Raw genomic sequence first — 12,726 nt, 5'->3', positions numbered from 1 at the left:
GTTGCTTATTAACTTCAAACAGGAATGATGCATATCAACCTCTGTGCTCACCATAGCTGCGTGTACTTGTCCTACAAACCCTAATAGCAGCTTTTTCATGTACTCGCTGCATACATGTTAAACTGAAGCTCATATGTCCCAAGAACACTGAACAGATTGAGTGAGATTTTGTGGGTGCTCATATTTATTTCAGAAAGAGAATCAGACATGCACGTGGCATAAGTGACATAAGTATTTGTGTTTTGCATTGCAATTTTAATTTCTTATTTTTACTACTGTCATAATACATTGCATAAAGTTTCTTTTTAGTTTTATTAGCTTACTGTAATGACATACATGTACAGTAAAATGGCACCACAGTGGCATTGTTAGATGATTTGGGAGGAGAATAAATCAAATTGTCAAAGGTTTTATTTCCATTATACAATAACATGTCATGCTAGCTTCTATATGTTTGTTACCACTAAGCCTTTAAAGCCTAAACCATAAAATAATTGCCAGAAAATTTAGCGTTTAATGTTCATTCTGACAAAATAAAAAATAATACATTCATTTGCATATAGGAGTTTTAATTTTTATCATATCTGCTGCATCCAGCATTTTTTTGGTGCAATTTCTTCCTTAAAAATGAATTGTGCAGTTTATTTCACATTGACTTTTACATCATTGTCTCAAAAACTCGTGGATCAAATGTGAAACACTTGGCTTTAAAGGACTAGGACTGGCCATTGTAATTCTTTATCATTCTGTTGCACTGAAAGCTACCTGAAAAGCTTGCAATTGATCTAAAACACCGCTGTGACAGTACTGCAGGAAGTAGAAAGACAACTCATATTTCAACCATGTTAGTTTCTCTTTAGTGGCTCCTTGCTAAATTCAGCATTGAATTTAAAATCCTTTTTCCTCGTCTTGAATTAGGCCCTATCATTTCTTAAGAACCTCATAGTATCATTTCATCTCAATAGAGCACTTCGCTCTCAGACTACAGGCTCACTTGCGAGCTTCCAAAAGTAGAATAGGAAGCAGAGCCTTCAGCTATCAGGCTCCGCTCTCTCGTTTGCTTTTGGGAGATAGAAACATCCTCTTTACTGCAAAGATTAGGCTTCAAACCTTCCGTTTTGATAAAGCTTATAGTTAGGGCTCGATTAGGTGACCGTGAGCCCTCAGGCTGTTGGCAGACTTCCAATGAAGCATTGAGCATTTCTTATCCATTCCTGTCTTTTGACTTCTCAGTTATATGTTACTGTGCTACTGCTACATGGAAATAACTTTTGTCTGCTCTCTCCTGTAGTATGTGTTTAGTCCTATATGTTGTTCTCTCTGTGCTCTTCCTGTTAAAAGGGGGTTCTTTCTCCTCACTGTCACCATGTGCTTTCTCCAAGGGGAAGATTTAATTGTCTGGGTTCTCTCTCTAATGTTGTCTGGTATTCAACTTAACAGTAAAGTGTCTCGAGATGACAGTTATTGCAAAATGCTGCTATATATATATATATATATATATATATATATATAGAACTACGTTGATTTCAATGCCCGGCAAGTCGCATAACAACAAATCCTGTTTAAAATTCGAAACCTCTAATGCAATAACACACGTCAAATTGAAGGATTTGGTTGATCATCAGAGTAAGTAAGTGTCATAAGAGTAGCCGAGAAAATTCAGGATGTTCAAGTTACTGTGGCTGGTGCTCCATAAAGGCAGGTTTAATACTCTGGTGTAGACTAGCAGTTAGAGCGAGAAATGTACAGTTTCATCATAGTGGAGCCATTGCACCATATTAAATAATAGATCATTTGGTGGAGTAGTGAGCAGACAGACATAAGGGCTATCTGTTATTGAAGTTTTTTTTTTTAATCCAATCATCTGAGGATGCTTGCACAAAAAAACTGTGGCAGATTTTTCTGCTAAATACCGATTTAATTATGTCTCACTGGTCTGAGTTATTTCCTCAGGTGGTAGGGGTATGCAGATGTGATTATACAAAAACACACACACATATGCAAACACAACAGCTGCAACCCTGCCTACTTCTATTTACCCTCTCTCACTCTCACCCACTGGCTCTGACCGGCAAGCTGCAAGCTTTGAACTGCCTCCAATTAAAAGTTACCCTCCTCCGCGGACAGTTTGTCAAATTAAATCACAACTTTTTGGCTAATCTCTCATTTAAAATGTTTGTCGTCCCACACATGCTGACAAGTGACATGGCAGTTGGTGGGGAATTAAATGGTGATGTGGACTGGAGGTCAGAAACCACAAAGGACCCGGGCAATTTGAGTTTTAAATCCTTTAAAACTTTAAAACAATTTAACCAGCAACTTTAAAAGATCTGTGCTTGTTTGCGAGTTTGCCAGCATAATGCAGCATGTCTCTCTGAAAACAGAATGCATTTGATACTGAATTCACTGAATAGAAGCTAGAACCCTATGAATAAGCCACCATAAAATGCATTCTGCCTTAGTTATTAGCATACTTGCCTGCAGTGGACTATGATAGGACATGAGCGGCCCCGGTAGCACTTGTTAACTTTCCTGTAAAAAAAACAAGACAGAAAGAAAAAGTTAGTGTTAACACAGACACAGACATGATAAAAAGGAGAGATATCGCTTAAGAAATCCGTCATAGAAATCAACAGAAAAAAATACTTTAAGGAGCCAATTATCTGCTTTATAACAGCTGAACTGGGAAACCAATGGTGTTGCACAGCTGAGGTTCAGTTCAGTTTTATCTCCCTGACAGAATGCATATTTACTAATAGTAATAAAGATGAAGGTAAGTACACTTTTCTTCTTGGTTATTGCATGCATAGATGAATTAAAACCTGCAAGGAAAAAATTTAAAACAGGAAAGAGTTAACCTAAACATTACTTTAGAACAGTAACACCTGATTCTGGAGGATTAATATCACAGATACAGCATCACATACAGTCAGCACAGGTGCATCTAGGCTTCAAAAAATAAGAAAAAACATCCTGCACAAAACTACTTATAATTTTAGTATGTTTTACATGTTTTTACATGTCAAAACTGGTACTCAGTAAGGCTATCACTGCCATAAAATTCACCAATTTGTCCCATACCACCTACCATGGTATAGTGGACAATTTGATAACAGAGCCCTAATTCCAAAAAAGGTGCAATGCCGTTTGAAATGTAAATAAACATGACACAAATATTTGCAGATAATTTTAGATTTGGCAGCAGCGTCACATCTCAAAAGAGATGGGATGGGGCAATTAAATGCTGGAAAGTGAGTGGTACTTAAAAGTAACAGCTGGAGGAACATTTTGCAACTAATTAGGTTAACTGGCAGCAGGTCAGTAACATAAAAAAGACATCTTAAAGAGTGTTTCTCAGATGTGAATATGAGCAGAAATCTGCACGTACAAATTGTGGGAGAATTTAAGAATAATGTTCCTGCACTTCCAATATCTCATTCCCTGCAGTGCACAATATCAGAAAAAGAATAAGAGAATCTGGTGAAAAGTCAGTGCTCAAAGGCAAGCCCGAAAATCAATACTGGATGCTGATGATCTTCCGGCCTTCAGGTGACACTGCACTAAAAACAGTCATCACTCTGTCATGCAAATCGCTGCATGGTCTCAGGAACACTGAGAAATGATTGCCTTTGAAGACAGTTCACTGCACCGTCCATAAATGCAGGATAAAACTCTACTGTGCAAAGAAGAAGCCATCTGTGAACATGATCCAGAAATGCCAAAGCCCATTTAAAATGGACTGAGGCAAAATGGAAAACTGTTCTGTGGTCAGATGAATTGAAATTTGAAATTCTGTGGAAAGCAATGACGCCGTGCCCTCCAGACAAAAAAGAAGAGGGGACCATCTGGCTTGGTATTAGCTTCAAAGGTTCAGTTTTAAGTCTGCATCTCTGGTTGTATGGGAGTGCATTAGTACTCCTGTGGCAGCTTGCACATGGAATGCCACCATCAGTGCTCAAAGATGTATACAGGTTTTAGATCAACACCCATCGTCTTGCTCAGGGAAGGGCTTGCATATTTCAGCAAGACAATGTTAAACTGCATGCTGCATCATTACAACAGCACGGCTTTGAAGTAGAATTCAGATGCTGAACTATCCTGCCTGCCCCAGATGTCCACAGACTGATATTACAGTAAACATGTTTTTGCCATCAAATTCTGAATGACTTATTTTTGAATGTCACATTTATACAATCTAAACATTTGATCTGTTTTCTGTGTTCTGTTGTAAATAAAATATGTCAATCAATCATTGCATTGTTCTTATTTAGATATTACACAATGACATCTTTTTCCGAACTGGGTTTTGTATTATTAGAATTTATAGTCTCATGTAGTAAGACCATAATCTACATGCTGTTACAAAAACCTGCTTTACTGTTTGCTTCTAGCACATATAATAGTGCTGCACAGTTTAATTTAAACCAAATTTCAAAAGATCAGAGAGCCATGCTTCATTCGCAAAATGAAATAGTACATGTTTTTTTAACTTCTTCTTATTTCATAATGAGTATAGTTGAACACAACCATGAGGAATCGCACAGACATTTATAATCTGAAAGAAAATCATCATAATATTCCACAACGGAGGACAATCTGTGGCTGCTGTCACCCATGCATAAAAGAACATCAACAGTATGAGGAACACCACATTCTTCTCTCTCTCTTTTTAAAGACTGGGGTTAAAAAACAACAACTTTGCACCTTGCTCATCAAAAAACAGAGCAGTGAGCAGATCTGCACAAACTCACAGCTTCCATCTGAGAACGCAGCAGAAAGGCCGAGTTTGATCCCAGCTGGAGATCATCTCTGATTCTATTTTATGGTGAAACTCAAAATAACAATATTCATCTGAAACATATTATGTGAAGGTACGCTGTGTGTATGTGTGTGGCCTTTTCATAATCCATTATGCATCACCAGTCAGAAAGAGAAGCTTCAAATGTGCAGTTTTGATGCTTTTCCTTCCTTGAACTTGAAGTTTTTGTGGTCATTTATGTTTAATTATTAAAATTTATAACTGTCTTTAAAAACACTTATTTAAACAGGGTGTAGTGGGAAGTACAAAGTACAAAGTAATGATCAGTTATTTGTCTTGCTCATTGTTCATATCCTGAGTTATTGCACTTGAATTAAAAATGTATATATCTCATTATTACATGAGGTCAAAAGAAGGCAAAAAAAAGCAAGTATAATTATATAATTGTCACTTTGTAGCTAAATAAATGACATAAGCAGTGGGTTTTACCTGGTGTTTCCTGCAGGGCAAACAACAAGCAACATTACACAAGCTTGAGTTTTAAAAAACACAAAGGCTGATCACCAAAATTCCCCTCACATTTTCATCCACCGCCCCACTAAAATTGAAAAGTCAGACCTCACTAGAGACAATCAAAAGTGATGTAACCATGGAAACAGCCAGCAGAGAATCGCCAGTAGGCGGGGTGGGAGGTCGGGTGTGGGTGTGTAGAAGGGCGTGAGATTCAAAGGAAATGCCCCATAAGAGAGATATTAGCCAGATAGCGAGAGGGGGATCAAAAGCCAGAAAGGGAGGCGCAGAAAAGAGTGGGAAAAAAAATCAATGGAGTGGATGACGACAGAGAGAGATGGTGAAAGATACAGACTGGCAAGCTGACGGACAGAAATGAAAGACTTAGAATATGTCCGCTCTTTATACGCATTAGCATTTTTGGATCAATATTATGAAAGATCCGGTTGTTGTCTGCAAACCACCAAAAATGTACAACAAGGTCAACATTTCTCCGATCAACACATTTGCAATATGAGGTCATGTTTTTAATTGGGTGTGTTCCATTATTTCAAACACAGTAATGTCTACACAACCCATGCATCGACACGCAGCAGCCCTGCAGCACTTAAAAATGTATTTTTAGAGACAATAACTCATGAAATGCCACACTGCCACCATTTGCAATCTGCCTGTAAACAGCGCATGCAAATTTCCACATTATGAAACTGGTCCCAGATCTGCCTATTTGATACAACTAAGCCTATATACATATGTTTCAGTGACTTCAGTCAAATACTGCCATGTTGTTGAAAAAGCTGGCATCTCACACACAAAGTGTTTTTGGCACAAGTTCTGTGATGCACCGGGTTCAGTTTAAAGGGGCACATTTTAATCCAGACCCTCATCCTTTCCTTAACCTAACCATACAGTTTCAGTGCCTAAACCTATCCAGTAAGCAAAGGTGAAAGTGACTTATAAAGCTCAAAGCCTGTACTGTGTAATCAGCTGGATCTAGATGGAGGGAGCCCAGTCTCATAGAAGTGATTGTAAAGTTTGTTCCCCTTTGCATGCAGACGATCCAGCAAAGTCCACATTAGCAGGTTGGAAAGAAATGTTTTCCTTTGTTGATGGTCTGAGACCTGGCAGACTGGACTTTGGCTAGTATGATATTTTAGAATTTTATTTTTATTTACTGACTTGTTAGAATTAGGTAACAAAACTACCCATATAGGAAAAGGCCACAGTTTGGGTTAAAATACACGCGTCCACAACAAAATATACTGTAAATCTCCAATTTGCACGTAGGATAAGTGGAAGAAAATTGATGGACGGCTATTTTACATGATTTACTCCAGTAGTAGTATATAATAAAGTGGTTTATAAAACATGTATAATAAATTCAAGGTTATGTTTTGCTACTATAAGAATCTGATACCAGCACATATGATGAATGACTGGACAATCCCCAAAAAAAACAAACATAAGTTTTATTTATTGTTTATATAAGGACAAAGTATTAGACCCTAAGTCAGGAATCACCAGGCAACACAGAAAAAAGAAATAGACTAAAGCTAAGTGAGGGAGGAGAGACAGATACCGGGCAGGAGCAAGAGAGACAAAAGCGACCAAGAGAGGAAAAGGAAGCATGGCGAGAGAGGAGGGGAGACCGGAGGCAGTCAAGCAAACCATGAGCAAGCAAAAAGGGAAGAGGTCATCTCAGGTCACTGGGCACAGCGAGAACAGAGAAGGAGGAGTGAGATGAAGAAGGAGAAAATAAGGGGAGGAGGAGAAGACCGGGAAAAAGAGAAGTAAAAGGGTGGGTTGGGGGGAGGGCCCATGAGGCCCCCTGGTTGTAGAGTCACAGTCTCCAATGATCACTTTTGTGACTATGCAACTGGGCTTATATTACTAGCTGCAACATCACAAAAATGACACTGGCAACCGCAAGTTAGCTGGTAAAACGGGGGAAGGACAGAGAGGAGTTGTAAGCAAGGCTTCGGGTCAGTCAGGCCGGTGTGATTAGTGAACAACATGCCTGCACAAGCGCAAATGATGGAGAGGTACTTCAGCCGGTATCCTCAAATCGCCGAGGTGAAAAAAGGCAACACCAAAAAATAAAGAAAAGGGCAGGTTGCTATTACGAAAGCACCATATCTGCTGTAATAAAAGTGAAAAATATCTCCCTCTGTGCCTTCTTCATTGTGTTCTGACCCAGCTGCCCTGTGAGTAAAGGCAATATTTCCTAACTGATGGTGTATGGTGACGCCCACCAGACCCTTTTATAATAGCAGTGACCACAAACTCTTACTCTTGATATCCCACCTAATTGATGTGCGCCAGCAGAATGGAGACACCAGGCCTATATATAAACCTGACTTGGGGTCTATCACTTGAGAAAATCCACAGTGAATCAGAGAAAAGGGGCCAGGGCGGCTAACACCTAATAGGCAATACAGTATATCAGTTTAAAAGAGGTCGAAGGGGAAAAGGAGGAGAGCAGTTATAAAGGCGCCAGAGATAAAGGATCACTTTGGAAGAGTATCTTCAATGCATTTTGAATTACACTGTTATCGAGTGGAAAGCGCCCAGGATGTTTAGAGGATATATAGATATTTTTCTGCCTGCACCTCAGGATCACAAGTCAAAACTCCTGGAGAAGTGCGAGGTTTGAAGCCATTATGCTGTAAGGAAATCACGAAAGCCTTTCAAAGCCTCTGTGGCTCAAGAAGGAGGAGGAGGGTGGAAAACAAACAACTTCAGGAGCTTCTATTAGACTCTTTCACTTTATCTTTGTTTTAAATAAAATGCCAGAGAAGAACCATCACGCATACTGGATTTTAATATATGGCACAGCCTGACCAGTTTCTGAACTGTAATAAAACTGCATATACAAAATTCAAGCCTTGGAAGCTAAAGCGATTTAGGTGCATTGGAAGATTTTCCTGCAAGGTTGGATTTCTGACTTTTTTGCTCTTCTGATGCCCTACTCGTGAATTCTGAGAACCTTCAGATAAGTTGCATGGGCTAACAAATACACCAAAACTTAAGGACAACGGAAGAGGCTGTTGAACCAAAGGCCGTGTGGCTCCTGAAAGTTAGCCTATTCATCACAGGATGAAAGAAAAGGATCAGTGAGAGTTCCAGTTAGTCAAGCACTGCAACATATCAAGCAGAACAAACAAAAAAGAAACGCAAAGCACTGCAAAAACATTTATTTATGTAATATTTCTCCCATCCGTACCTTCTTGTTATATTTACATGTGGAGAAGACTGACAGCATGCACACAAAAGCAAATGTTCCGCTACCATTGCTCTGTAGTTTGGTTTTTCTTATGTACACTTACAAAATGAAAACGCAGGCTGCCTTTGTTCTACCGGAGCAAAAGTCGAGGGAAGAAACGGACTGTGGCGATTTTTCCTGAATGATATCATGCAAGGTGTTTCTCAGCTCTGCTGTGGAAATGAATGCTGTTATCAAAGTGGGTTTGCTCCAAAGGCGCCTTTGAAGAGAACTTCCAAAAAGTTTCTTTGATGGCTTCTGAAACCTCAGTGCTTTCTCTATCAACATTAAAAGCTGGCTTAAGTACTTTATGCATTTCAAATGAAAATCAGTTTCAAGTAACTCTTTAAGCAAATTGCAAAGAAGACTTTTATACTATACTAAATGGTAATGGTAAATGGCCTGTATTTATATAGCGCTTTTACTAGTCCCTAAGGACCCCAAAGCGCTTTACATATCCAGTCATCCACCCATTCACACACACATTCACACACTGGTGATGGCAAGCTACATTGTAGCCACAGCCACCCTGGGGCGCACTGACAGAGGCGAGGCTGCCGGACACTGGCGCCACCGGGCCCTCTGAAAAATAGGTTTAAAAAACATACAATGTGCAGGCCATGGTTAAAGAGTAGGAGTCAACTCAAAGGTAGGTAGTATCGCTGTGAGGGATAACAATGCTGCTTTTCACAGCTCCTTGTCTCATGGCTGTTTAGTTTTTCTCCATTTTGTCAAGAGATAACAGTGAAAAGGACCCCGGCACAGGGTCAATGGTCATTTATGATGCATAAGAGGAAACCTTCACCCTTAAAGCAGGACAGATGGTCTTGCTGTAAACACCACGGCACCTCGTAAGAAAGAAAACTGGATGGAGAGAGTTATTGGTCCATGTTTTTGACTCCCTTTGTGTTTTGCCCCAAGATGTTTTCAGTTTTTCTTTTACTGTTAGGTCTGTGCACTGAAAACTAAAAAAGGCCAAATGACTTTATACACATGTTTCTGATGCCTGAGGACTGGAAACAAACCCAGCAGCTTTAGATGACCCAGGAACGAGAGTGAGCTGTTTTGTTTTAAGCTTTCTGAAACTTTCTGAAGAAGCTCCCTACCTGCGGAAGTCAAGTAGTGTTCGGCTAGTCTCCGGCACGTTCTGGTTGAGCCAGGTCAGGAAATGGAACTGAGTGACGGTCCGCGTTTCGTTGGTCTGCATGTTCTTCAAGTAGAAGCTACGAACCAGGAAGTCATCGCACCAGATGTGTTCAGAGACCAGGTTCACCTGGAAGGATGCAGGAGACAGACATGTATTTCCCCATGCATGAAATTTATGGTAGTCGAGAAATGTTCTGATCGGCTTATGTACTTACTAATTCCAGAAGAGTAAATTACTTCTAAATTGAATTATGATGACAAAAACACAGACGTCACGTGATAACTGACTGATTACAAGTGGAAGACAACTTAATATCCCATGTTTTATTAAGACGATAATCCTTTGTGATAAATAATCTTTGATTTTTTATTTGGTCACAGTCAAGTTCATACGATAATTAGCCCTAAAAGTCACATAATATTTATAGTGGGGGGTGGGGCTGAGTTCCCTGAGTAGGAGATGGATCTAACACATGCTATACTGAGTCAGATGCTAATGGAATAAAACTGCTGTAGCCTAACGCCTAGCTGTGTAGCATCCTAAATAATCATGTTCAGCATACACTGGCATTGGTGCAGCCCTGAAACAGGCCAATTTTGCACCTTTCAATGTCTAATTGAAGACTTTCTTCTGATTGGCTGCCCTTCATAAACAGCAGATTTGAACAACATGTGAGAGGATTTTCGCCCTCATTCACAACAAAAATCAAGACAAGTTTCAGACATTTGTATTCAACATATATATGTGACAGAAAATAATAACAGATCTTCTTTGAGTTTGTTTTACCTCGTAGATGTGGTACAGGTTGGATCCTTCATCTGGCCAGTAATGGTAGCACTGCTTCACCCCGCTCTCAACAAGAGGTGTCAACATAACGATGACCACACAGCCATTCTCCCAAACCATCTGCAAACAAAATACACAGGCAGGTAAATGATTGTAGCTCTTTAAAAAGGCCTTATTCCTTTGAAATGAAGTAGATTTTTTCTTGATAGAGACAAGAATGAATGAATTTTTAGTTTTTAATTGTTCCGAATTCATGTATGTTATTCTTTTTTTGCAGCACTTAAGATAAACTTTCTCAAAAGTCTAAATATTCTGCGTTACTTAATGTTCTTTGAAAACTTCTAAGTTTAATCAAAAGTAAAGCGTTAAGAGTAGGAGTCATGTTCTTGAAGGAGCGGAGAGCTTGATTTGGAACAAGATCTCATATGAAGCTGTCAACACCTCCCAGAACCTGCCAACAGTAACACTGACATGTGTCCTCACTCACCCACTCTCTTGGATATCGGTCCATCATTAGTTCAAATTTTGTTCTAGCTATCATTTTGGAAAGGGAGGTGTTTGTTTCACGGGAGCGAGGGAAAAAAAAAAGAAAAATCTTGGTTTGAAACATGCTTGCTGTTTCCAACTTTTGTGAGCAACTACAAGGAAGTAAAGCTTTGTGACAAGTAATTGCTGTAGCAGTTCAGGCTGTTCTCTCCCCCAGCTGGGTCGTTCCACATCTGAGACCCGCCTGTGGTCGTATTTTTCCTTCTGGCAGTCATATTCTCACAGCCGGAGGGTGGGCTTGCTCAGGAGATCCATTCAACGCTGTTCAGAGGTAACAGTCAGCCGTTAATAGAAGCCATAAAACAATACCGCTCCCACATCATCGGGTTAGATTATAAAGATGGCCGCACCTGCCGCTCGGTCATGAGCGCTGCCACACCTTGCCGAAGATTTAGCAGATGTTAATTGCGGTGGGTTTTGAATTACTGCGCCTCTCTGCACTATTCCTCTCAGTCCTCCCTGCTTCAGTGATTAGTCTCATGGATCTAAAAATGTGACAGTGCACTTTTTGAGAAATTGTGTTAATTTGCTTCAGCTGACAGGGTGCAAACTCCGCTGCTGCTGCTGTCTGGAGGAAAAGCTCCCTCCTTTAAAACTCAAGGTTTGTTAAAAAGCTACATTTATTTAAACCCATATTTTTCCACAAAAAAAGTGAAGGGTGTGCCCTGCTCTTTTAGAACGTTTTGTGTACATAAACTTTCTGAAGATGTTGGACTTTTTTCCAGTGTAATAACCTTGGCCGGCTCTTGATTAAGCAATCTGATAAGACACAGTAATGCTAGTTAAATCAACTGGGCCTCAACACAACATGAAGGCTGAATAAAGCCTGAGTACAGAAGCCTGTAAAGCACGGAGAGGCTACTTAATGAACCTGAGATGAATCCATGATGAGCAGCAGGAATCGTCTGAGGCTTTTAGATAAAGTCTTTAAATGATCTTTTTAGCTACAGGCTAAGGCCTGCGGACTGATATGGAGATACTTAGACACCCATATTGGTTTTGTGGCTTCTCGTTCACATCTATTTAGAAAGTCTATTGCTTTTTTAAGGACTGGGACTCCTATGTGAACTACATTATGTGCACTTCTTTCAGGTCAAGGGCATCCATCCTAAAACCACTCTCGCAGATATAGAAGTTAACTGTCCTTTCTTTTTATATTGGCCTTCTGTACCACTCAAAACTGTAGATATTTCTAGACAAAAACAAGATTTGGACTACAGAAATGGAACAGAAGGACGTTGCAGAAATGTTGGTGTAAAGTGTGAATAAAGAGGAACAGGACCAATATACCAACCAACACTTTTCCTTCCCTGAAAGAGAATTATTTAGAGCTGGACGGGGATTAGTGGAAAGGAAGAAGGAAGGAGGCGAGTAGTGGTGTAATAGGGCTCTCATTCCCCCAGACAAGACCTCAACATCGCCACCGCTGTCACCACGGAAACCCAGCTTGAGTTGAATGGAAATTCAGCTTGTTAGGCGGAAGTCACACGCCTAACTTCTCACCTCTCCTGCCTCGTTTCAAGCATTTTGTTTGCTTGCTTACTTTGCTGGACTGTTAAACTAAAGTTATTTTAGTTCCACTTTTGTGTAATCATAAATGTGCCACTGTGCACACGCATCTTACCGCACTTCCCACTCGTCTTGACTGCTCACATGAAGCCAAATTTGACATTTTTATTTTATTCAGTCTCTATTTATAAAGAGTGGGTTGGCTAA

The 12,726-nt window shown here is 39.9% G+C and overlaps 1 protein-coding gene across 2 annotated transcripts in view; it reads right to left on the bottom strand.

Moving 5' to 3' along the window:
• LOC113010403 (receptor-type tyrosine-protein phosphatase N2-like) overlaps positions 1 to 12,726 on the bottom strand; it is a 233,130-nt gene that overhangs the window by 15,659 nt on the left and 204,745 nt on the right. For both annotated transcript variants that reach the window (XM_026149408.1, XM_026149409.1), the window contains 3 exons: positions 10,465 to 10,584; positions 9,638 to 9,804; positions 2,479 to 2,532 (listed from right to left, as the gene is read on the bottom strand). In XM_026149408.1, coding sequence (XP_026005193.1) covers positions 2,479 to 2,532; positions 9,638 to 9,804; positions 10,465 to 10,584 — 341 coding nt within the window. The remainder of the gene's footprint in view (positions 1 to 2,478; positions 2,533 to 9,637; positions 9,805 to 10,464; positions 10,585 to 12,726) is intronic.

This window comes from Astatotilapia calliptera, chromosome 18 (genome assembly GCF_900246225.1).
Source record: "Astatotilapia calliptera chromosome 18, fAstCal1.2, whole genome shotgun sequence".
NCBI lineage: Eukaryota > Metazoa > Chordata > Actinopteri > Cichliformes > Cichlidae > Astatotilapia > Astatotilapia calliptera.
The sequence above is the reverse complement of the archived record's forward strand: the minus strand, read 5'-3'. Positions and strand labels throughout refer to the sequence as shown.